This window comes from Serinus canaria, chromosome 5 (assembly GCF_022539315.1).
Source record: "Serinus canaria isolate serCan28SL12 chromosome 5, serCan2020, whole genome shotgun sequence".
Taxonomy (NCBI): Eukaryota; Metazoa; Chordata; class Aves; order Passeriformes; family Fringillidae; genus Serinus; species Serinus canaria.
The window spans coordinates 15,572,619-15,598,688 of NC_066319.1; the positions used below are offsets into that span (position 1 = coordinate 15,572,619).

The 26,070-nt window shown below is 52.1% G+C and overlaps 1 protein-coding gene across 1 annotated transcript; it reads left to right on the forward strand.

Annotated features, from left to right (window-relative positions):
* The first annotated feature begins 1,588 nt into the window (after positions 1 to 1,588).
* On the forward strand, positions 1,589 to 19,753 carry IGF2 (insulin like growth factor 2). Its single transcript, XM_030240491.2, has 4 exons — positions 1,589 to 2,105; positions 9,608 to 9,770; positions 16,515 to 16,681; positions 17,130 to 19,753. Exons 1-4 carry the CDS (start codon positions 2,001 to 2,003, stop codon positions 17,370 to 17,372), a joined length of 678 nt encoding a protein of 225 aa, XP_030096351.1. The 5' UTR covers positions 1,589 to 2,000; the 3' UTR covers positions 17,373 to 19,753.
* Positions 19,754 to 26,070: the final 6,317 nt, after the last annotated feature.

Sequence of the window (26,070 nt, forward strand, 5' to 3'; positions counted from 1 at the left end):
GGGCATCTAGGAGAAACTCCAAAAGCCCAAGGTAAGGAGAAATCTGGAGCCCTGGCACACACCGGCAGATGCTCAGTCTCGTTGACGGCCAGGTTACTTCTTTACATGTTTAAGTATCAGCGTAGGAGCTGAGAATTGATGCCTGTGGTTGAGTCTGATGTACATGGAACTGCTTCCTCAGCACCTTCCAGATGTGCCGATGTTTCGGTTGCAGCTTAGAGCCCTGACACCGGGACTGCTGGGTGGGATGTGCAGCGACACATCCCAGAGAACAGCACAGCAAACAGAAGGATGCTAGGGAGGAAAGGAAGGGATGCCCAAAGCCTAGTGAGAAAGGATAATCCTGCCCACGTTTTCTTGGGGACGTTTAGGGCAATTCTGACTGCTGAGAGATGAAGAAAACCTCCAATCCTTGGAGGGAAAAATAAAGTACAAACTTGAAAAAAAAAAAAAGGGTTTGTTTTTTTTTTTTTATTGCATGCTGGGGTGAGGACTGCTGCATCCTTCCCCTTTCGCACCACTAGCTACGGCAAGCGCTACCTGAGGTGGGCCAACCCGCCGCCCAGGTCTCAGGTAGCCCTGCTCCTCTCCGCTCCAGCGAGGGTGCGCGCCTGTGGCGCAGCCTGATACGCGTGGCCCTGCAGAGGGGCACCCTCCGGGGCAGCGGAGGCTGCCTGGGGGCTGCTTTTGAAAGCCAGCGGGGTTCCTTCCCCTTGGAAGGCAGAGCTTCGGGAGCCGATGCAGCCCGGTGTGCCTGCCGCGCAGCAGCGCGGAGCAGCGGGAGCGCGTTCTGCCCGCGCTGCTGCACACGCACGGCAAAGCCTGGGAAAAGTCCCTTTGGCTTAGAGGCAGCAGTGCTCGCCTGTAGCGGCCGGCGGGAAGCAGAGGCGACCCGGCCAGCGGGGACCGCGGCGGGAAGGCGCTCTGCGAGGTGCAAGATCCGGGTGCGGAGGGGCAGCGTCCATGTTGTCCGTACGGACACGCAGGGGTGGCCGCGGGGGCTCGCTGCCGCCCAGGCGGGGCTCGCTGCCGCCCGCGGCGGGGCAGGCACGGCGGCCGGGCGGGAATGCCCGTGCCATTGCCGGGGAGCTCCTCCGAGCCCTTCGGCGGCCGGCGCCGACACCTGTGCCCGTGCGCACCTAGAGGGGCACCCGAGAGAGGACGGACCGGGCGATCTCCCCTCTCCCATCCCGCCGGGGCTCGGGGCTCGCCGCCTCGCAGCGAGAGGTGTTCAAGGGGTGCCCCCTGATATTTTGGGCAGGGGCTCGGGGTGCGGCTCTACAGCTCTTCCCCTCACCTGCGGGGCGGCCGCAGATGCTCGAAGCCCCCCTCCCACCCGGGGCCGGCAGAAGGGGTAAAGCTCCCATCCCGGGTAGCAGCACGCAAAGAGACCGTGCGGCAAAAACTTTCTGTCCCCTCTTCCCTCCCGAGCTGGACTCCGGAGGGTTACGAGGGAGAAGGAGGGAAGAAAGGAAGGGAGGGAGGGAAGAGAGGGGGTTAGACCGCTCTGCAACATTATTGGCTGCGTGGCCGGGCTGGTGCTCGCCGGGAGAGCATGCCCATTGGGGGGGGTATAAAAGGTATAAAAGCCGGAGCGCTCTGCTTGTCTCCTCGCTCGTGGGGCAGCAGCCGGTAGCAGCGGGCAGCGACGCAGCCGGCCCCTTCGCCCCGACCAAAGGGACGCACTCAGTAAACACAAAAGTGAGAGCCACCCAAGGGGCAGCCAAAGAAGGAGAGCGAGAGAGAAGGGAAGAAAGAAAAGAAAGGGCGAAAAACAGCCCAGAAAAAAAAAAAAAAAGAAAAAAGAAAAAGGAGAGGAAAAGAAAGCGCTCGCTCGCTCTTTCTCTAGAATAACAGAATACCTGATCGTAACAAAATAACATCCTTCAGACAAAATCCAGCAGGGACTTGACATACCAAAAAGGCAAGGCGAGGAGAACGTGCCAGGGCGCGGGGAAGGCAAGCCAAAGCCGCGATCGCTGCCAGGGCAGGAGAGCAGCATGTCAAGCGCCGGGGCACACACGGATGAGCGCTGCCGGCAGCCCGCCTTCCTACCCGGCCCGCCGCCGCCGCAAGAAGTTGAGAGCAGCAGCGGCAGTGCCAAGGTAAGCGCCGCTCCGTGCTGGCCCTCCGCGGGCAGAGCGCGGTGGGATTGCCCGCGCCGTGCCGGGCAGAGCCGCGCCGCGCCGCCCGGGCACCGCTGAACCATCCCGAGCCGCGCCGGGCAGAGCCGCGGCCCCGCCGTCCCCACGCGTGTCACTAGAGGGACCCCGAGCGCCGGGCCAGCCGCGGCCGGCGGGGCGGCCCCGCTGCGGTGGGGTGCGCGGGGTATCCCGGGGTCCCTCCCGCCGGCCGGGATGCTGCCGGCGCGGTCCCGCGTGGGGAGCGGCGGGGGGCGGCATCGCGCGTGTGCGGGCGGCCGCGGCCGTGCGGGGGCCGGGCCGGGGCTATGCGAGGTCACGCAGCGCTGCGCGGCCCCCGGCTGCCCGCGGCGCTCCCTCCGCGCAGGGCGGCTGCGGGAGCGGGAGACGCGCGGGGAGGGGACCGGCGGTGCTCCGGCTCCGGAGACCGGCGAGATTATTAAACTCTCTTCTGCAAAACACTGCCGTGTGTTTGGTCTCGGGAGGGATAAAAATACAGCGAGGAAAAACAAGAAAGCGAAGCCAAAATGGAGTGAGAGTTAATGGTTGGCGTGCAGCCTTCGACTTTCTGTGATTTTTTAAATTTTTTTTTCTTCTTCTTCCTTCCCAGTTGCTTTTCCCTACAGTAATTGTTTTAAGAGCGCAACTTGGAAATGTTTTAGCACTCTGTTGAGCAGTAGGGAATTGGGGCACATGAGGGAACTCGGATTTAGCGTAACTGTACCAGCAGATGTGGCTGCCTCCCCTCCAGCCAAGGGTACTTCAGCAGGGTTGTTGATACGCCAGGTCTCGCTAGGGTGGTGTGGAGCAATCAAGTGTAAAAACAAGGTTTGTGTGGGTGGTTTTAAACAGACACCTCGGGAGAGCCTCTGCTTTCAACCCAGGCTTCCTATACAAAATTTGTAGTTTTCTTTCAAATGCTGGGATGTGCCTGGGAGACTGAGGCATGTTTTTCTTTGGGTTTGTTTATTGTCAGATTGTGTGTGTATGTGGGAGGCTTTTTTTTTTTTTTCCCTTTTACTTTGCAGGGTTCAATGTGTTGGGATTTTTATTCCTCCTCTTGCCTTGATTTAGAGTGGAGTTGAGGAGCCTGGGTCGTGGGGTTTTGTTAGGGATGACTTTGTGCTAAGGACATCTGGAGGTATAAAACTGACTGACACTTCTGATTTGACTTCCACTGTGCTGTTTTGGACCCAACTTGACAATTTTGGTGGGGGTGAATGGGTCAGAGCTGTAAATCTTGTTCCATGTTGTTGACACCCACACAAGTTCACTCAGCCTTTCAAAGGGGCTATCCCAGCTCCTGTGAAAATTCATTAAGGGATAAAAGATTTGACACCGCAGGTCCCCTCCCACCGCTGCATGAAATTTGAGAGCCAAAATGTGTCTGCGTGTGTGTCCCAGCGCTCTTTCTGACAGGTGATCTTTTTTTCAGCCTGGCTGGAGGGCTGCTGCTCTGACCAGTCAACCCAGAGTTGTCAGTGTGTGTCTTCCCCTTGATTCCTATAGGCTTCAGCACGAGCCCAGCTTGTCTCACGGAGCGCCAGAGAAAAGCATTTCTGTACTTTTCTTTTTTTAAATAAAGCAAACACAGCAGGTGAGGTCTTATTTTTAGAGGGACCGAGGAGTTGGTGTGTTTCCAGCAGTGCATACGAGCACTGTAAGTGGCCCACCCTCTCCCAGCTCGTGTCCTGGGGCTGACCTCTCCGATCCTTCTTTGGATTGTCTTTGCTTTTAAAAGCTGATGAGTGTCTTAGCAGGGAAAGCGATATCGGCCTCCCTCGGCATGCTTGTGTGAGGGGTCAGGAGAGGTGGGGGGCACCAGGGGAGGAAGTCTGCCCTGGCGTTACAGCCCGGCTCTGAAGGGGTTAAAGTTGCTCTGCCAAGACATAAAGCAAGTTCAACGTGTTGTGGGAATATCATTTGCCAGTAGACTCCAGTCACCACAGTTCCTGATTTAACAGCTTAACTTGCTGTTAACTTTCCCTGATATACTCCAGGTTTTGGAAGGGAATGCAGAAAGGAGAGAGGAACAATAAAGAAAGGAGTTAAGTGAGGCTACTAAAACAGACTTAAATCCCTTCACTGGGTCCTGCCAGCTGTCTTTAGAAGAGTTAAGCAAGATTGCATTTCCTTTTTTTTTTTTTTTTTAATACAATAAATCAAATATTTCTGGGCTGCATACCAAAATTTATGCAATACACTCTTACTCCCCAGTGGGGTGAGTAAATGGTACTGAATACCCCATTCACCTTTTTCAGCTTGATTTTTCCACAGGCACAGTAGTTCTCCTGCAGCACGTAGAGGAATGGGGTGCAGGCAGCACTTCCCTGCCTGCCCTGGCCCCTGTCCCACAGGCAGAGGAGGCAGGTGCCTCTCTGGGCTCACAGGATAGAAGGCAGAAAGGTGACTCCCCTCTGGTGTGGGCTGGAGTGGGCTGCTGATGGGGACGAGCAGTGAAGACAAAAAAGTGAGGGCTAAAAACAGCAGCAGTATTGCCAGCCTCAGCCATATGATTGTCATGCAAGCCAGGAGCCAAGAATCAGAAGGTATTTTATTTTTTTCAAGCCTGAGCTAAACAGCAAAACCTCTGGTCCTCCTGAGTTGTTTTTACTCGCCTGACAACTCAGTGGCCAAAAGTTTTGTGTTTTGAAGCTTGCTTCTTCCAAGCTGTGGGTGGTTGGAAATCTCCTTTCTATTTCAGATGAAGAGAGGCTCTTCTGTGGCACAGCATGAGGTGATTCCTCTGCCTTCAGGTATTGCTGGGCGCCTCATCCCTGTGCCTCTGCCCAAGATGTGGCTCCTGGGTGGCTTTCAGCTGCCAAGGCACCTGCCTCTCACCCTGGCTTCTATTATGCCTTTGCTCCTTGGCACCTTGGGGCATCATGGCCCAGCGCCCTGTGCAAGGTTGGGTTGCCCAGTGGGCAGGGACAGCATTCTCTTGGCCTTTGAGAGGTTGGCACATGCCCACATCCTGCTCCTTTGGGATTGCCACGCTCAGAACCGGGTCAGCTCCCCACTCTCCTGGGGCTGGCCACAGAGAGGAATAATGCAGAGAGGCAGATGTTCAGCATCTTTCACAGGCAATCATCAGAGTAGCAAAACATCAGCCTGCCTTTTTTTTTTTTTTTTTTTTTTAAGGGGTGGAGTGTGAGGGATGCTGGGGTGTGTAAACTGGGGTTTTCCCCTCTGACATGTGCCACTGGGTTTGGGCTGATAACTTTTCTTTTGCCATGCTCCCTTTTTAATGCTGCACTGCTCCACAAAGAAGCAAGAATTTTTGTTTTTTCTTTTTGCTGTTCAAATCCAAATTTTACAGACTGGGCCATCTGTCAATTCCCTCCTACGTTGTTCTGTTCATATTAAATTGCAATGAAGGCCAGACTGAAGAAGGAATTAGGTCAGACAGGAGGTTTTGTCTCTGTTTTTGGGGAGATATTTGTTGCCCAAGAGGCATCGTGGTTTGGTTTGCTCAGCACAAGCCTGGATGCAAGGGATGCCTGAGCTGTACTCTGAGACTTGGCAACTGGGCCTTTTAGCACATTGTGGCCTCTTGGCCCCCAACTCCCCAGCAGCTGGACAGAAACTGTCGATCCAGCTGATTCAGCAGCAGATCCTGACAAAATCCTTAAACAGTCTCGGGTGGGAGGGTGACTCCACTGCAGACCTGCCCTCGGGCTCACTCCCAGCACATCACAGCCACTCAGAGAGAACCCTCTCTGCTGGCTGGGGGCTGCCAAGAGGTGTTTGGGGGTCCCTGACTCTGGGTGCAGTGCCACAAGGGAGGAATACACAGGAGTTCCAAGGCAGGAACATCCTGCGCATGGCAGCCTGCAGCTGAACTGGTTCCAGTGGCATACTGGCTTTGTGTGTGGGGCTGGGGATGCCAGGAAAGGTGTGAGAGGGGCATGAAGGATGGAGAGCAAAGCAGACCCCCTCCAGGGAGGGAGAGGCCAGCAGTGTGTGCTGATACCTTGTCTGAGCCTGTTCTGCACTGATCATGCTGCTTCAGATGTGAATTACTCAGAGGAGGTGTGATTCCCAGGATGGTACAGGTCACCTGTGCAACCAAGAGATTCCTCTTGCATCCCCCTCTTGCACTCTGTGGGGTCCAAGCCCTCCTGAGGAGAAATTTGGTGCTCAGGTTGTTGGGCATCCGGCACTTCTTGTGCTGCCATCCCACTTCATCCTAAAGCCTTTGGGCTCTACCTGGGCACACGAAGAGCAGTAGCAGTCAGCATGGCTGGTTGAACCTGCTTTGGCAAGAATGGGACAGTGGTAGCTGGAACCTCTCTTCTAGCAGAGACAGGACCTTGTTCTTTAGGGAAGTGTCCCACTTCCCTTCTGCTGCCTTATTCCTTTTCCATTTCATGTAGGAGAGGCTTTCTAATAAAATATGAAGGTTCTTCCAACCGTTGGTGTGAATTTGCTTCTGTTCAACAGCTGAGGAGACCATGCCTGTCCTAATGCTTAGGACTAGAAACAAAAGCTGTGCTGTCTCATGTTTCCAGTAGAGAATGAAGTCTCGGGGGTGTTCACAGGGCTTAGACTCATCATGCTGAGCAGCCATTCAGTTCCTGCCACCGGTGCAGCTGGCATGGTGCTTGCACCAGCCAGATTGTGGGCTGCAGGTACCCAGCTGTGCCATGACACCCTCTTTTGAGTGAGCAGCACCTGCTCTGGCAGCCATGGCGAGGCGGGTGCAAGCTTTCCTGCATGGGTCTGCTCATCCCTGCTTGTGAGGGAAGGATCAGCTGAAAGGTTACTGGGACACGTTGAGCCAGTGATGGCACCCTGGGAGCCTCTGTAGCCTTTGTGTGAAGTCTGGAGGCTTTTTATTTACAGGGTCAGCAGGGCCAAAGGGAGAGGGATTTGGGGGGTTGAGTTGGGTTGCAGCTCCATCAAGGTGGAGGGAAACTGCAGCACTGGGTAGTAAATAAAGATGCTTTTTACTTTGCTGCCTGGTTTCTCATTACACAGCTGCTGGAAGGAGCAGGGGGACGTCAAGGTGACAGCAGAGGGAAGGGCTGGTGGCTGGTGCCTGGGCAAAGGTGGACTTGGTTGCATTTCCCAGCTCCACCGTGGTGAGCCGTGCTCTGGATGACAGCACTGGGGCTGTCCCTCTTCCTGCTGCTTCAGAGATGTTTCCTGGCTGGAGTTATGGGGTGTGTAGGCACCTGGAAGGAGCTTGCAGTGGAGGCAGGGAGGGCTGCCAGGGGCTTGCAGCGCAGCTTGTGCAGGAGCGGGTATTTTCTGAGGAGCACGAGTGTTTTTCCACAGAAGGTATCAGGTCTCCCCAGCATCAAATATCACCTGCTGACAAAATCTCGCTCTCCCCTTGCTTCAGAACATCTCACCCTTTTCTTTAGACTGAATGTGGAGGAAAAATGGTGTTTGTCACCTGTGCCACCAATCAACCCCTTCGTGTCAGGTCTGGTTCTGTCTTGAGGAGGCCAGCATGCAGCCTGCTCATTAGCCACAGTGCCCACAGCCAGCGTGAGCCCAGCAGGGGACATGGGATCATGTGAGTGTCCTGAAGTCCCATAGGAGTGCCTTTGACAGCAACACTGGCTGTTGGCAAATCCATCACCCCTGCAATGAGTGCTGGCACTGCCTGAGACCTGGGGACACCAGCAATTGGGATCTGTGTGTAAAAAAAAGGGCTGAAAAAGGGACAGGTGGTTGATTTGTCATCTGGAGATCTGGCTCCTGATGCTGCAGTACCAGGGGCATGACTCCAGCAGTGAAAGTGATGCTGTGTTCATGTTGGAGAGGCCCAACAAACAACTGTGGGCCACTTGATTAAAAAAAAAAAAGGAGATGAAAAGGTGCTGGTGGTAAAACACTACAGCTTGGCAGCACGGTGTCAGAGCCTGGTGCCATCCCTCTGTTCCTGCTGTAATACAGAACAAAGTCCCTCCAGTGTGCTGAAGGGACCATTGCTACTGGAAAAGCTGGTCCTGGTCCCATCACTTGCTGGTTTGAGACCAGTTTGTTCCCAGGGCTGCTGCCTCACTTGTCCAAAGCTTTGGAGGGCTTCTGCCAGTCTTGCTGATCTCTGCCAGCACAGGCTGAGCAATACTGTGGCTGTCAAAACTCAAGCAGGAGGAAAGTCCCCCACAGCCCGCCGAGACCTTGAAACCTCTGGTTTGGCTTTTCCTGCTGCTGATCCCTGTTCTCTCACTGCTCAGTAGAGCTCATGATGCAGTTCTAGCAGTGACAATTTGAGCTACGTGCTACTAAAAATTTGGGAGCAAGGGTGTCTTTATTGCTGGCAGGACCGTAGTGGGGCCTCGGGGGACCTGGGCTAATTTCCTGGCTGCGCTGCAGACTTCCCCTGTGACCTTGGGCGAGTCATTTAATCTATCCTGGGCTTCGGCTCCATCTCCGAGCATCCCAGGGGGAGTGAGGTAATATTCATTAACTGATATTATTCTCGAGCTGCTCAGATGCTATGGTGATGAAAGCTGGATGTGAGACCTAGTGTCTTGGTTGAATATTAGCAAGGAGAGAGGATGCTCTGCTTGAGATTAGGGTTGCCACCCACCGTCTGCTATTTTGATGTGCATCTCTTCCTTTTGAGCTTACCTGTCTGGTCAAAACCCAGTGTTATTTGGCTGCATGTGTACTGTGAGGCTCATCACTGAGGGACTAAAATGCCTTGAGCCATTCATGGGTTTTGCCCCATCCAGCTTTACACCTGCAGAGGCTGACACGGAGGTAAAGCTGTTTGCTGGAGCTGAGTCTTTGGGCTAGTTAGCAAATATCCAGGGAGTTTCCTTTTTAATGCTCTGCACTATCTGACTCTGCCTTTACCCTCCCTAGTGATGCCTCAGGTGTGTTTCCCATGGGACCACACTATTCCTGAGGGATGTCTTCTCAGTCCCAACTCTTGCCAGCAAACACAGCTTGTGCAATCAGCCTCTTGATTGCTTGAGCCTCATCTCTCTCACATGCCTGGGACAAAAGCTCTTCTTCCCAGCTTTCCTCAAAAGCAGCTCTAGGACAGGTTGAAGCTTCACTTGATTTCACTTTGCATGGACAAGTTTTCAAACAGGGCACGAAAACCTGTCATCAGAAGAGGAAAAAAACAACACCTACTAATAATAATTTGAATAAATTCCCTTTTAAAAGGGGGGAAAAATTAAAAAAAAATCACACTGTTGAAAGAGCAGGGGAAATAAAAGCCTTTTAGAGGTAGGCTGAAGTGGGATTTTCCAATGGAAAACCTGCCTCAATGCGAACCTTGTCTGCCCGGTGCTGCTGCCCGGCGGGCCGAGCGCAGGGAGCTGGCCTCACCCCAGCGGCTGTCGCAGCGCTGCCGCTCCTTCCCTGCAGCAGCAGAGCAGCAGCAGCATCCCGACATGTCTGGGCATCCCCTCGGTGTGCTGCAGGCGGGGCACGGGCCGGGGAGGCGGCAGAGGGGGGTCTGTCCCGCGGTGCTAACGCTGTGCCTCTGTCCCCAGGTGCCGAGGATGTGCGCGGCGAGGCGGATGCTGCTGCTGCTCCTGGCGTTCCTGGCCTACGCGCTGGACTCGGCCGCCGCCTACGGCACGGCGGAGACCCTGTGCGGCGGGGAGCTGGTGGACACGCTGCAGTTCGTCTGCGGGGATAGGGGCTTCTACTTCAGTAAGTGCTGGGCAGCTGCCAGCAGCGGGCAGGAGGCTGCCCCCAGCCCACACCTTGCCTCAGCAGAGCCGGGCCGGGAGGGAAAGGAGGGGTTTCCCAGCCTGATGCTTTCGTGATTTCCTTGCGTATGGCAGCTGGCCAGGAGAGGAGCGAGAAAATGGACACGCTCAGGGTGACAGGCGTCCACTTGGCACTGGTTTTGGGGACTGTCTGGTACCATGGGGAAGCTGGGTCCTGCATATGATGCTTGGGATAGTCGGATGCCTCTGGGGAACCGTATGTGGCTGGTTCACCGGTGGTAAGGGAAAATCATTACAATAACAAGGATGTCTGCAGCCAGTGCCCTGCTGAACTTGGGTCCTGGTTTATTTTGAAACTTTGCTGCCTTAGCGCAAAGTTAAAAAGCTGCATCCTGACAGCAGGCAAGAAGCTGAGCATTCTCCCCTCCTGGGTAGGCTTTGCTTGGGTGTAGCAGCATCTTCTTGGCTGGTCCCAAAACTTTGTGACAAAGTTTTGTGACCTCCCAGCTACCACTGGTAAAGTTGTTGCTGAAGAGTGATGTCTTACCCCTTTGCAGGGCAGCTAATGCAAAAAAATGCGGCACTGCTGCTGTGTGCAGGGTGCAGATGGCTGCAGACCAGCTGACTGCAGTGGGCTTTCCACTAGGAGGCTTTGGGTCTTTGGACCATTGGAAGTACAATGGATTAGCTGGTAAACAGGGAGGATGAGGAGTACGCCAGTGAGAATGGATGCTCAGTGATCTATGGGCAAATGTGCCTTGAGTGTAATAACCTTGTTTTGGTGTTTCTGTGCCCTGCTCTGCTTGGGAATGGGAAGACACTGTCTTGCTCCCCACTGAGGACTGAGCCACAGGGTGACTGACAGGAAAGATGCAAAGCCAAATGGAGGGGAAGAGGATGGAGATACCAGCTGCACATGGTGCTTTTGGCAGTCTTGTCTCTGCCTTGGGAAAAGGAATTAAAAAGTCACTTTCAAGTAAACAAAGTGTTTTTTTTGGAGTAGATTTGAGCGCCAGCCTCTCTCTTGTTCCAGTCTGATTGTGCAGGGAGCAATGGGGTGCTGCAAAGTTAGGGAATGACTTTGGACGTCCTTTTCCAACCTGGATGTCCCTTCCCAACCTGGATGCTTTACTAGACTTGTCACCTGCTTCCTGCTGATGTTGGGTAGAGAGAGGTGCAGGGATCTCACACCCAGCTACAGCAGTGTTCAGGTCGGGAAGGGCTTCAGCTTCAGTTTTGGGTGGGTGGTTGGCCTGCAGGTGGCTTTGCAGCCCTCTGGGGGCAATCCCTCTGCCCCATCCCAGCTGAGCAGTGGGATCTTCTCATGGCTCCCTGGGTACTGGGGGCAGGTGGTGCTTTTGGGGTGCTCTGGGTGCACTTCCTTGCTGTGACAGAGCCAAGCAGCAAGGGTTTGCATGGCAGCTGCCCTTCCTCTTTTCATCTGCCCTTCCCTTGCTGGCATGGCAAGGAGGCAAGTGCCTCTCCTGCTCTCACAGCTCTTCCTCTCCCTCTATATGTAGAGGAGCATCTGTCTCTCTCCCTGCTTTCTCTTCCCTCCTCCCTCTCTCTGGGGATGAAAGGGAATGGGGCTTTTGTTTTAAGGTCAAACTGACCTCCTTTCACCTCAAATAACCCAGCTGCCCAGGCCAAAATAAAAACACTTTTGAAGGCAGACAAGTCTCTTGGTGCCAAGTGGCCAGTCGGTGCTTGCAAGGGGGTTCTTACTTTGTTTCCTTTTGTTCTCTCCCGTCTCTACCTTTTTGAATATTTCTGGTGAGCCCAGGTACTGGGGATGAAACACAGTCCAATATTTAAACCCTTTCAGGATCTGACCAGCCTGTGCCATGCAAGGCTGAAGACATTTGGGCAATGCCTCTACTTGATGAAGGTTTTGGACATCCCCATTTCACTTAATTTTTCCCTAAGTGATTATTTCTGACCGTGTTCATCTTCACCCCTAAACCCACATGGCTACACTGTTGTCACCATATAGATACAATAGAGCGCAGTGGTGTTGCACCATCGTGGGTTACATCTTAAAACTGGGCCTGGGTTTGCACTGAGCACCTCACAGCTTGGGATGTGTGACCTGATGAGCAGCCTGTGCTAAAGCAGCTGTTCACACAGGAAACAAATGACTTGGGGAGCCTCGTCCTGTGCAAACCCGAGGGCCTTCTTGCTGGACAGGCTGGTAGTATTGAAAAAAACAAAAATGGTATGAAAATCCATTATTGCTTTTTTTGCTGCAGCAATTCTTTAAGGACCTGTGATGCTCTGCATTCTTGCAAGAGAGCACTTTGCTAGTGAAGCTGGCTGTGAGATACAGTGATCTTTGCATCAGTGCAAGGGGCATGCATGCACAGATGGTGTCCTGGGAGGCACCAGGGCTGGCAGGTGCTTGGGGCTGAGAATGTTGAAGCTGCCTTCAAGAGCTGGGGCTGCAGAAGAGCTGCACTGACAGGGGCAGGGCTGGCAGCACTGAGGTTACCTAGCCTGGGCAAGCTAGAGTTGAATCTGAGCATGCTTTGCTCTGCACTGGTGATGCTTCCTCTCTGTGACTTTTAAGTCATTTGGCTTGGCCGCAGCTGCTGTCAAGGCGGTGCCTTCCTGCCACGGCACTGTGGCAGGGCTGGTACCCCTGCTCCCCAGCAGCCGCCCAGGGACAGTGGCACAGCCCACGGAGGGATGCTGAGTCCAGCCTGGAGTGAAAAGCAGGGCTGGTCGAGAGGAAGCCTCAGCCCTGAAGTTGCTGTCATGCAGCTCTGGCAGGGAGGGAGATGGGGCTGCAGGGGGAGAGGCGGCCGACTTCTCTGTAAACAACAGCTCCTGTTTCCTCCTTTCCAACAGCTGATAAGAATTTAGCTCTTTGCAGCCGCTTGTGCTGACGGGGCACATTCTTGCGCACCCGCCGCTCCTCCGAATAATACTAGGAAAAAGCAGGGGGGAAAGTGCGGTGCCGGGGTGGGGGAGGGCCAGGCCGGGGGCACTGGGACGGGGCCTGGTGCTGCACAAAGGCCCCCTTGTTGCTCCCAACATTCCTGCGACAGGGGCACGGGGACTGTTTACACCCAAAGTCCCCTTCCACTCGGCTGACCGCCTGATTGACCGGAGGAGAGGGGACCCAGCCAGGGTGGCACCAGCACCATGCACCTCTCCCCGCAGCATCTGTTCGGCCCCAGTGAGGGTGGGGAGCCAGGAGCAGTGGGGTGCTCATGCTAGGGAAGGGACCCTCCTGTTCTCCATGGCGGTGGGCACTGTGCCTCCTCTGGCACAGTGGCATAGCTGAGCTGCAGGTACGTGGCCTCTGGGTTTTCCCAGGAACGGGTTTGGCTTTGTGCCACTTCTGGGATGCCCTGTCAGGAGAGTCTGTACCTAGGCAGGAATAACCCCAGGCAGCTGGAGGGCTTTGCACTGCTGGGCTTTGCATCACAGGACTTTGCATCTCAGGGCTTGTCCCCTCAGCAGGGCTGTAGAAAGTTTTGGTGGAGCACAGTTTTGGGAAAAAGGGAGCCTAGCCATTCATTGAAGGCTGAGAGGAAGCGCGTTTCCTCAGGAGGAGGAGGTCGTTGCTGTGATGGGAAGTGGCTCGCGTGCCCCGGCGATGCCGCAGCCTGCTGCCCACGCAGTTCTCCCCTACGGGCAAGGGACAGAGCTGCAAAACCCTCCTTGGGTTTGGCAGTGGTGGTACAGAGAGATGCCACCCATGGGCAAAAGCCAGGAAATTCAACCTTTAGTCCCTGTGTAAATTGTGTTACAGAACAAACGCTCTTCCCAATCCAGGTCAGCAGCAATATTGCTGTTAGCCAGCAATGTCCTGTTGTCTCCAGATACTTTCTGAGACTAAATTCCTGTTTGTAATGTTTGCTTATTTTTTTTCCTAAAGTAACTCTGCCCCAGAGGATTGTAGTGGCATTTGGCAAGGTCCGTACGGACAATTATGTAATGGAAACGTGCCCCATCGGAGAGTCACGGTGGAGCTGGCAGCGGTGCCGGCAAGGGGAACGGCTTGCAGCAGCTTTGTGCAGGAGAGAAAGGGCAGCACATTGGGGCTGGGGGCCGCACATGTACCTGACAGGCAGGCCCCCAGGGAGGAAGAAGCTGTGGTGGTCTCTGCTGGGAGCTCACCCTGGTGGTGGCACACCTGGGCATTCTCAAGCACAAGCTGACGTGATCTTCCCGTGCATACCGACGCCAGAGATTGCCCTTGAAGGCACAGCGGTGAATGTAGTCCCGCTTTCCTCATTGTTTTTCTCCTCCCCTCTTCTTTCCAAACAAACACATAACTGCAAGTGGGAAACTTCTGTTTTTGAGAGGAGATATGTAACCTTTGAAAACCTCAACTTCTCCTCAAACCATGTGTGTCATCACTTGTGCAGCCTTCTGTTCAGCGGGAGTGTGAATGTAGCCCTTAGGGAATGTGCTAGCAAGAGGGGGTGACTTTAATTTTTTCTCTTTCCCTTCTGAACTCTCCTTCTGCCCATATCAGGATGCCTTTGTGGAGCAGATTAGTGCTTCAGCAGCCTGCCATGGATTGAGTTGGGCACGGGAATTGATAGGACCTAAGCAGGGGCCATGTGTGGTGTGGGGTGTTTCTGGAGTGCGCCTCTCCCACAGATCTCAGTGGGCATTGCAAGCACAGAGAAGAATACATGCAGTTGGCCCTAAGCTGACTCTTGTCCCTGTCTCCTTTGGCCATCACCACCCAGGCTGCCTGCTGTGGCATCACTTTAGCTGGGGGCACCTAACACATCTGCCCTACCTTTCAGCAAGGCCCAATCCAGTGTGATTTTCTCTCTTGGCCACAAGAGAGAAAATTAAACTCCTAACAGTGATCCCTTCAGTGAACCTTTGCCAAGGGGCAACCAGCCTTCTCATCTCCCTGTGGGGCTGCTTAAAGGTCGTGCCTGAAGTTCTCCTAGAGAAAAAGAAAAGGAAGGTGGTGGCACAAGGGGGACGAATGTGGACAACAAAGCATTTGAAGTGACTCCCAGAGGCAGGTCTCATGGTATGGGTCAGCTGCCCCATCAGCCAGCACACTGATGCTGTGTTTGTGCAACCTCTGAGCATGGTGGAAATGCACCAGCATGGACCAGAGGGCTCCTGGCCTATGGGAACACAACTGATTTGAACAGAGAGCAGGTGCCCTGCTGCCAGGCTATTACAGAGGCAGCAGCGAGGCATTTTCGTGGGGTTTTGCATGCCAGCATCACGCACAGGGGTCTCGTTGTACATGGAGAACTGTGTTGAATATGCATGTTTGCATTGCATATGTGGGGCTGCATTGAATGCACAGAACTGCATCCCACGTGCACATCTGTATTGCACATCTGGGGCGGCTTCTCACATGTGGGGCTGCACTGTATGCATAGAGAACTGTAGTTTAAAGCCTTTGTCCCGAGGCACTTTGGGTGGGCATCCAGGGTGGGATACCCTTCAGGGAAAGTGGTCAGCTCCATGTGAGCTAGGTGGGATACCCTTCAGGGAAAGTGGTCAGCTCCATGTGAGCTAGGCTTAGGTCTTCACAAAGGCCTAAGACTTGAGTGCCTGTTTCATCAGGGGTGCAGGGGTGTGGATCATGGGTCATGCACAGGGCTGATGTGGGAAGTGGTGTGTGCTCCTGCAGGCCAGCTGGGAGGTGAGGGCTCAGCTTGCCATAGTGAGCAGTGCTAGCATTGCTCTATACACCACTCGCTCTCAGTTTTCCTTGTGCCAGAAATCTCCTGGCTGGGATGTAGTACCAGATCCTGTTTGCAAGGCCCACTGATGCTGGCCTCTGTTTCCCTCCTCGGAGCACCTTGCCCTGGGAGGAGGTGCTCGTGGCAGTGTGCAGAAGCGTGGCTGCAAACCCCACAACAGCACAAGAGCATAACATGCTACGTGCAAAAGCATGGAGAAAATCCTATTGTTTTGGGCCAGCTTATGTTCTGGAAGGTACAATTCCCAAGCAAATTTGCTTTGCATCAGAAATCCAACTTTACCCGTCTCTTTTATTTTGAGAGGGGGAAAAAAGACGGTAAAACTGATGTAAGCTTTTCCTCTGGAGCAGTTTGGCCATCGTTAAGCAGTGATATGAAATGCACTTGGTCATTGCTGCACCAGACTTGGGCTTTTGCATCCTTCTGCAGGCAGAAATGGGAGAGGAACACTTATTAAAAGATTAAGTTTAATAGCTATTCTTGGCGGGTGTGGGAGCCTGTATTCTTTCTGCAGCTGTCTCAGAGCTGTCCCATCTGGTAAAATTTAGCTGCCTTGGTTCGCTTCACCTGCCTGAGTGTTGATCTGGCGGAGGGAGGTTGGCAGCCACAACGCTGTGCTGCTTCTTTCTAATAAAATTCGCTTGCCAGGATCAACATCGGAGACGGTCGCAGTAATCGGCACAGCGCTGGCGGTCAGGCTGGGCTTGAGCTTCCTCCCCTCAGCTGAGCCCGAGAAAGCCACCTGTGCCAGAGATAGAGGAGGGAGATAAAACCCCATCACTTAAAGTGCCTTTGAACTGCTGCTGGAGGCACGTGTTGGCATCAGTAGCATTTGTCTGGGAAATCCTAACTTGAGACTTGGCTGGTTTGCGGGCCCGTGGCAGCTGGTCTGGGAGAAGCGCTGCTGTGTCTGAAGGAAGTGGAGCCCACCCATCTCTGGTGGCTGGTGGTGGAGGGATGCCTACAAGGAATTGGGGAGGGGGTCCAGCCCAGGTTGGTGGCTAATGCCAGGGTCTCTGCTGTTGCAGGTAGGCCAGTGGGACGAAATAACCGGCGGATCAACCGGGGCATCGTGGAGGAGTGCTGCTTTCGGAGCTGCGACCTGGCTCTGCTGGAAACGTACTGCGCCAAATCCGTCAAGTCGGAGCGTGACCTCTCTGCCACCTCCCTGGCGGGCCTGCCGGCACTCAGCAAGGTGAGGAGGCTGCACAGGGGTGGTGGCCCTCCTCTGAAATAAACAGAGAGAGAAAAGACAGGAAGGCCATGGGTGGAAAGAACAAACCCCAGCTGCAAGGTCTTGTGTTTCTGCAGAGCTTTTGAGAGGCAGCCACCTTTGGCAAGTCGTGCCAAACAGCCTGCCAAAAGTCAGCTCTTAGTAAGGTGGGGAACCAGAGGTGGGCTGGGTCGCAGAGTCATAGCGTGGTTTGGATTGGAAGTAACCTTTAAAGGTCATCTAGTGCAACCGCCCTGCAATAAGCATCCACTGGATCAGGTTGCTCAGAGCCCTGTCCAACCTTTCTGTGACTGTTTCCAGGGATGAGGCAATATTTCCATGGGAGGGATGGAGGTCCAAGAAGGGAATCCCCATCTGGAGAGCGGGCAGGCCTGAGTGGAGGCTAATATTGCTGTCCCTCTCCTTGCAGGAGAGCTTCCAGAAGCCCTCGCATGGCAAGTACTCCAAGTACGACGTGTGGCAGAAGAAGAGCTCCCAGCGGCGGCAGCGGGACGCGCCCAACATCCTGCGGGCTCGCCAGTACCGGTGGCAGGCGGAGGGGCTGCAAGCGGCCGAGGAAGCCAAGGCGCTGCACCGTCCCCTCATCTCCCTGCCCAGCCAGAGGCCCCCAGCGGCGCGAGCCTCCCCGGAAACGGCTGGCCCCCAGAAATGAACCCTGACCAGCTGTCTCGATTTTTGATCTCCTGGGGGAGGGCGGGAGGACTGGCGATTCCCGACCCCCAAGCCCCTCCGTCCCCAGGGCCGCTGAGCCGAGGAGCGGGGTGGCGGGGCACCCTCACGCCGCTCCGGCCCCAACCAAACAACTGACACAGCAAGGAGGGGATGGCGGCGGCAGTGGCGAGTGGCACCGCTCCCACGGCATCTTCCTTTTGGGGTGGGGGGGAGGGTTGTTTCGTTTCCCACACCTGTTTCATTTCCCCGCGCCCCCGGTATTTCCAAACCTGTACTTGCGGAGGGACAGTTTGGCACTTGAACTTTTTGCTGCTGGGTGCTGCGTGACATCCCCAGTGCCAACGCCAGAAGACAAAAGAAAGAGCAAGAGGAAAAAAGGATATGAAGTTAAATCCTTTTTTTTAATCTTTTTTTTCTCGAGAAGCGTCCATTCCATGTCTTTCTTGACTATAAAGTGAAAAAAAAACAATAGAACGGGGAGAAACATTGAGGGATAAAAATTTTTTGCCTCATTCCCACCCCACTTTTTTTCTTCTTTTTTTTTTTTTTTTGTGTGTTTTTCTTTTGTTTTTTCTTATTTTTATAACTTTCTTTTGCACCTTTAAAAGAAAAACGTACCTGAGAAGAAGTTCTGAGGAGCCCCCATCTGCGTTTTTGTGTGTGTGCTTCATTACAAGATTCCAAATCGACTTGCACCTTTTTTGAAATCACCGATGACGGGAGAAAGAGAGGAAGAGGAGAGAGAAAGCAAGAAAGAGAGAAGGAAAAGGAAAGGGGAAAGAAGAAAAAAAGAAAAAAAGTGAGCTGATGCTCACTTTAAATGGAGGAGGCGTCTGCATTGCACATTTGCCACGGATTTAGTTGATTTATATATATAATATATTATATAACTTTTTTGGCAAAAAAGCACTATTTTTATGGGACATTTTGTGTAGTATCTGAAGAGGGATTGTAATGTTTAAAATGTGTTATGGTGCTAAAGTAAGTTGGAAGGGAAAAAACCCAGAAATAGCAAGGGAGGGTGGGGAGGGAAGGACAAGATAGCGAATACTGAACTTGAAATTTTAGCTTTTCGTTTTAGGAAAAGTGTGATAAATGTGTTTCTTTTCTCTTCTGAAATATAGCTTGGTCATGACCATATGAGCTAGTTGGCTGTTACTCATGTACACAGATGCACGCACACACAGAATACATCGACACGCATCCTTTTTTTTTTTTGTTTAAAGAAACAAAAACAACACAACCACCGCAACTTAGACTAAAAGGGAACTGTTCTGGGGACAAACTATTTTGAACGGTGAAGGTGTTGCCAGTTAGAACTCAAAGCCCTGCTTCTGCACGGAGCCCCTGGCCATGGAGACCCCCTGGACCCTCTGGAGCTTGGCTTCCCGAGCCAAGGGGAACCTTGCCTTTCCCTGTCCTTGCTGGAGTGCCGATGGTCCAGCGAGCGGGCGGGCAGGCAGCCCTCGCACCGAGCCCCTGCAGAAGCAGCAGTTCCACGCCCTGCCATCTCCTTTTCCTTCTCTTGCCTTTTGCGTCCTTCTGGCCGGACCCTGGCGTCCCTGCCCTGCTCCCCTCGCTGCCCTGCGGGGCTGTGCAGGAGGAAGGGCCACAACTGTGCTGGGGTGGCCGGGGCTGGGGCTGCTGCACGGGATGGGGGAAAGGCCAGGCTCTGCCTCGGGACTCAGTGAGCGGATGGGTTTGAGAGGTGGGCAGAGGGCTGTAAAATAGGTTGGGTTTAAAATAATATATATTATCTGTCTAGAAACCGTAAAAGGGGGGGGAATCAATTACATCTCCCTAATATACTCTCACTTGCTAATAAAATGGGGACACTCTGTTAACCAGTTCTGTACTTGCTTTGTCTTATATATCCATACATTTAAAACATAAAAAAAAAAAGACTACTTGAATTGTATTCTATTTCGTGGTTTGGAGGGGAGGGCTAGGGGAGTCTTGAGAGGGGGAGGATTTTAATGTATAATCCTTTTGTTTGTTATTACCTTGCAATGTTGAGCCATGAAGCCTTTGTTTAAAAAAATGGCACTGCAATACACGACAAAGAAAATCCTTTATTTATTTTATTAAATATATATGGAAAAGAATGAAAATCAGTCCAAATTAGGGAGGGGGAAAGGGAAGTGGGTGGGGTGGGAAGGCAGAATAAAAACAGAGAAATTGCAAATAATTGACTTTTTTTTTTTTCCTTTTCATGTGTCTTTTTTTAAAAAAACTTAGTTTTTATTTTTTAAAAAGAGAAGTAAAAGCTTTCCTGGATGCTTTGTACCAAAAAAGAAAAAAAATTAAAAAAAAAAAAAAAGAAAACCTGTTAAGCAAATAAATATCCATCCAGAATATGAAGCCTGACTTTTTCTTTTGCTTTCCATTTATTTTTGCTCCTGGGGTGAGAGTTGGGTGGGAAGAAGGCCATGCCAAGAGCCAGTCCTTGTGGAGGAGCAGGGTGCACTGCAGCTCCTCTTTTGGAGCTCAAAATTGCAAGAGAGCGTGCGATACCCTTAAACACGACATGGAACCTCAGTCCTGTGGCAGATGCCACCTGACTCCCAGTCATCTGCCCAAGGATTCTTGGTGAGATCTGGGGCTGTTTCTCACCAGCTGTTGGGCTTTGCTTAGCTTTCACCAGTTTGGATTGTTCCCAGGGACCTGAAAGCTGGATGGGAAGTAAAGATGGCAAAAAAGAGCAAAGAAACGTGTCTAGCTTAGGTTTCCTGATAGATGGAGCTTCTCTGGTTTCTTGGGGTAGATACAGCTTCTCTTTACGTTTTTAGGAATCCCAAATATCTGTTTTTCATCACACACAACCATCATGCACCACTGCCAATAGAACACTGCAGTTCATTTGGTAGTAGAACAGCTGTGGGTAAAACAGTGCCCACAGTTCCTTTCAAAAATTTGCAATAAACAACAACAACAACAAAAATTTCACACGGTTTTTCCTTTTGGGATTTTTGTGGTTGGTCAGGGAGGGTTTTGTACAGATGTAGGCCTGACTGCTTCCTCTGGCCATGTACTTTATTGCAGGTGGAGAAAGGATGTGTCTGCCTTTCTGACCACGTTCCAAGACCCGGTGCAGGTTTCATTCACATTCAAATGTGTCCCCGTGAAGAGTGAGGACTCATTTCATTGTGGCTTCTGTTTGTAACTGATGGAAATTTTGCTTTTGGGAACTTTGGTCCTTTTCTGCTCTTTGTTGTGCAAGCCACTGTCATGGGGGGTGTTTAGAGCTGATTAAAAAGCAAGAAAATATTCAGCCAAATATCTTGCTGCATTCCCCAGGAAGGAAAGCAACAAAGCTGGAAGAACCATAAGGGTGATGATGATGTTTCCAAGCACAGCTCTTCATAAACCCTCTGCTTTGCCTTATCCTATCAGGAGTCACCATGGGGACAGACCAGAGCTGCTAATTTTTTTTGGAATTTTGAAATCAAGAGATTTCAAAATGAGCCATCTTGCCTTTTGGCTTGTCAAGGACTGTCTTTACTTGCAAGGAGAGGCAGAAGCTGCCTCTGAGCATCATCCTGGCCAGAGTGTGGGAGTCTGGATGAACCTGGACCCTTGCTTTGTGCCAAGTATCTTTGTTGCCTGCAAAGGCTCTTGGCCAGGTGGCAGGTAAGTCATGGGCATAGCCTGGGAATCTCAGACAGCAATCTTGAGAGCAAACCCAAGCCTGCCATGTTTTCTCAGATGGATGGGCTGAACTGGTTTTTGTAATGGTGCCTCTCTGTGCAGGCACAGCTCTGAGTGCTTAGCTGCTGGATTGCAGGAGCATGGCTGCAGCAGGGAGGGGCAGTGATCCCTGGGGAGGCACAGCTGGCATGGCTGGGCTTTAATGCACCTCCACATCCAGCCCAGTGGTCCAGGCCTCCACCCACTGCTCTGCTGATGTGCAAGCAGGTGGGGAGGCAAGGGATAGTTTCAGCAGAGAAGTCCTAAATGCTGCTTAGAGACCCAGGAACAACTGGGAGAGCTAATCCTGCATCCTAGCCCAGCCCCAGCCCTGGCCCCTGGGTCTCAGCATTATTATGTAGCTCTGCAGGCAGGAAAGGGCAAATTTTTTTTTTTTTTTTTGCATAAAACATCTCTTTGGAGGGCATTTTCCCAGGAGATACCTAGAGGGATACTGGGAAAGAGGGAAGATCCAGCTTGCTGTGTGGAAGTGGCCACAGTATTTTCAAGGTATATAAATCAGTGTTTCTGGATTTGTCTGGATAGAGGGAGACACGGGAGACAAAAACACCCCTAACCAAGAGATACTTTTCCCTTTTCTTCCCCATTTTACATTATTTCTTAAGGGTTATTGTGGTGGGTTTTTTAATTCAGAATGCAGATGAGCAGTTACCTAGCTTTCAGTGAGTTGTGCTAGGGCCATCACAACAGACTGAGCCTCCAAACTGGTTCCTCTGTGTCTCAGAGCAGCTTCATCCCTTCAGTCCTGCCTGTTCTCAGAAGTCTCTCAGTGATGCACCTGGCTGCACTAAATGAAGGACTTACCTGCACCAGGAGAAGGGGAAAAACCACTTTTGTTGTTTGTTAAAATCACCTGGTTTCTTTGTTGCATCTATAATTGTCCACCTTTTTTTTTATGTGGCTCTGAGGAAACTTGATAAAGGTACTGTTGTACCATGGATTATTTCACTCATGCACTCAGCAGTAGGCAAGACTCAGATGCTTTCTGCACCTTTTTTTGCTTTTCATTTGTAACACAGCATCTATAAAGCAAAGAACTTCTAACTATCTCCTGGCAGCTGATAACTTTCCCCTTCCACTTTATTTATTTTCTGACGAGCAGGTGAGTCATGAACGACCCCGAGGCTGGGATAGCAGAGCAATTCCACTGCTCCCAGTGCAGACAAAGGGGGAAGTCTGGTTTTCAAAGATAAATAGATCCCGTGTCCTAGGAGGGGTCTGTCATTGCCACCAAGGTGTCAGCATTGGCTCTCCCTCCCCCAGGTTGCTGAAGGATGCTCTGTCTGCCAGCAGGCAGTGTGCAGTGGCAGACATAACTTCAACCTGCTGGAAAGGCACAAGTCCTCACAGGAATCCTGGCCTGCTTTGCTGCTGCACTCCCAGCTGTGCGCGACCCAAGGAATGCACTTGCTCATTAAAATCGTGTCAGAGTTTGCAGAGAGCCCTGCGAGAGCCTCTTTCCCTGCTTTCTTCTTGTACCTGCCAACAGCAGACTGAAAGCTGAGGTTTCCAACCTGCCAGGCTCTGGCTCAGGGGCCAGCAATAGCCTGAAGGCAGGAAATTTCTGAACTATGGTGCTTTTTAACTTGGGCATCATGGGAGGTCAAACCTGACATGCAAAATGGGCTGTTCTGGTCTTTGTCTGGTGCTTGCAGCTCTGGGTTGGGGTTTTCAGGACAGGCACAGCATGCAACAGTGATCAGAGGACATCCATCTTCGTGTGTGTTCTGCAAAGGGCAACATGACACACAGCTTTGACCAGAAAGTATTAAGCATATCACAGTTTTAGATGGAAAAACACACTATTCAAATACCTGAGTAACTCACAGGTAGAGCAGCCAAGGTAAGTGCAGAACTTGCACCCTGTCAGCAGCAGTAAAATGCCTGTTTCACTTTTCAAAATTACTAGGAATTAATTCAGCTTCTGCTGACTTTTCAATGCTCTTGCAGCTTGTTCTTGAACATGCTTGTACTTCTTTGCTGGCCAGCTTTAGAAGGAGCAGAGTGCACAATTTTAAGTCCATGAGGTGAAATGATACCAATGATTGCAATGTAAAACAATGTATTTGTATGCCTTTCCATGGGAGAAGTACTGGCACAGTCTCTTTGCCTCCCTGTCCCCTCACCAGTTTGTTTAAATGAAGGTCGTGCTCCTTCTGTACACAACCACATCCTTCAGCTGTGTCAAACTTGAAAGGAACTGATTTAGAAAGGCAGTCAAGTGCCAGGGAGCTTATTACAAAGCATGTCATTGCAAACAAATGCTATTTTGAAAAATAATTTATTAATAAACGTTTCCCCCCCAAAGCATCCAAGTTTCTTGTCTCATTACCTCTACTGGCAGGGCCATGGTGACTTATTACTTCTGTTTGGGAGAAACCACTTCCTAAATAACAGATGAAGCCACCTATGATCACACCTGTTCCAATGGCAACCCTGTCTTCTGTCTCCTCTCCCTGGATGGAGGAACCAGCTCCTTCATTTCACCAAGGGGACAGCATTTTGGGCACACTTTTCTTAAGCTCCATGTGAGGAGCACAGAGACCTATGGTGTTTACCCCTCCATCCTCTAGGACAGATTTCTCCCCATTATCCCCCCTCACTTAAAAATAAAAATAAAATCACAAGGAACAGGAATTTCGGATACTTGATTGTCCTGTCTCTAGCCAGAAGGGCACACTGATAACGGTAATCTTTGTTTTCTTCGCAGCTGGGGCATAGCTGAAAAGGGAGGAAGGCAATTAAGAGAATATTAAGACTTCATCTTCCAAGACGTTGTTGCTTCTGTTCCTCCTCCCTGTCCCCTCTGTTCCCCGTGCGTAGCAGAGAGAGCGGCAGGAGTATTATTTCTCAAGGCCTACTCTGACGTCAATACGCAGGGTATTTATTTATGAAATTGAATCAAACAGTGGGGGAGAGAGGAGTGGAGGAAGATGGACGCGCAGAGCTGGCAGCTGCCAAGTTATTATAGAGCAGCAGTCTCCCAGTATTTTTCTATCCTCTTTCTGGGGGAGGGATGCGATGATCAGAGCTTTGGAGGCCCAGGGAAAGTGAGGCAGAAGAGAGAAACAGTAGAGACAGGCTTTAGCACCGAGAGCAGGGGAAAGGTGTGACAAGGAGGAATCATTACAAGGTGTACAGCCCCTCTCTAGTGCTGGCACGCTCAGGTGCAGTCATTATGCAGGCACCTGCTTTCAGGCAGGCTCTGACCAGGCTCTAGCAGCCCTTTACTCTCAGCCTTTTTAGTCTTTACACAGAAAATTAAGAGTTTCCAGCCGAATAAATAATGAAGCCCCATCCTCATTCCCAGTTGCCGGCTCAGTCAGCAAAACGGCTGTTTGGGGAGCCCAGCACTGAAGTTAACTTGAAGATTAATTTGCTTCCTGCAGCCAGTGAGAAACAGTTTTTCAAAGTATAAATTTTGTACACCAATATCAGCATGTGCAGAAGCATGGAAAGATGAAACTCAGAAAGGGAGAGTAGTTTCTTTTCCTTCCCCAAGGAGGATACAGGCACCAGCGCAGAGCAGCAGCAATGGGAAGGGGAAAAGGAGCTTAAGGAGCTCAACAAGTGGCCGTGACAACGTGATGCCCTTCAGCTTCAGTTCTGGCAATCACTGGGAGAAGATGCCTTTGGCCACTTCTCACCATCCTCGAAATCATGCATAGAAATGCAAATGAAGTAGGTGAGGATGGCTTTTGTCTTTCTCGCACCTACTTATGGCCAACCGGCTAGCATAGGATAGAGCTGGGCAGGGAGAGGAAGGAAAGTGAGCACGGAAATCAAATTCCTCCTCTTTAGCAGTCTGAGCTCCTCCAGGTTTATTATCGAAAGCGTTCCCTGCACAGCTCCTTTCCCAGCCAGAGGAAAGCCTGCTGCACTGCACGAGGTGCAGCTGAAAGAGCCCTCCAGGGTTATTTTTAAAGCTCCTGCCTTTCCTGGGATTCCCCTGCTGACTTCCCATTGCCTCGATAAGAGGAGGTGATACTCTGGACGAATTTCTTCCTTTAAGGGAGAGACCCTGCAAGCAGCATCAAGGTGTCAGCCAGCCCCGAGTTTATTGTTTTTCCAAAATAAGGGAAGAGAGACATGTTCTGGAGATCCGTTTACAAGTCGTACTATCTCCAGTTATATAATGACACAAGTCTGGCTGCCAGCAAATTGTTGCTCCGAGCTGGGAAAGACAATTAGCTCGCCTCTCAGGGCGGCGAGCGTGCACAATGCCGGCTTTGTGCCACCCTGCCACCGGCCCCGGCATGTGCGGGAGAGCCTGGCTCACCCAGCATCTTCAGAGGCGGCGGAGGGAAGAGGGAAAGGAAAAAACCCCGTGCTCAGAGAGGCAGCGCCGGCAGCTCGGTGGCTGCGCCCGCGCCAGGGCGGGGATCCCTGCGAGGGATGGGGGCGCCGGGATGGATGGAGTCCGTCTGCCAGCGCTTTCCTGTCCCGGCACTGAGAGGATGACGGTAAATCGGTCGGCGCTCCAGAGGGCAGAGGCAGCTCTGACCCCTCTGCTGAAAATGGGATGAGAAGCTTCGGTGTTTGGCTTCCTGCACTTCCTGGTGCGCTGATGGATTTAGGCTTTCAGTGAAACTCCTGGCGCTGCCTGGGGAGTCAGTGGAAAAAATTTCCCATCTAGAGATGGGAAATACCTGACCAGCTCAAAAATGTGCTCACTTGAAAGGGAAAGGCGGTTTCCAGGTGAACTTGCATTCCTGTACTCAATGGATATGGATGGAAGCACGGCTTTGGAAAATTCAGACTCTGGCGTGCTTCAAGGCAGCCGGCAATTAACGATAGCCGGGTCCTGCTCAGACACGCACCCGGACCAAAGCAGGCGGCCAGAACTGCATGCCTGGCATGGCATGGAGGAAGGACCTGCCCCTGCTGTCCCCTTGGCACAGTGGGGCAAGGACATGCCATGGAGCTGCACATGAAGAGCTTCTCTCAGCTCTCCTACATGCAACAGCAAC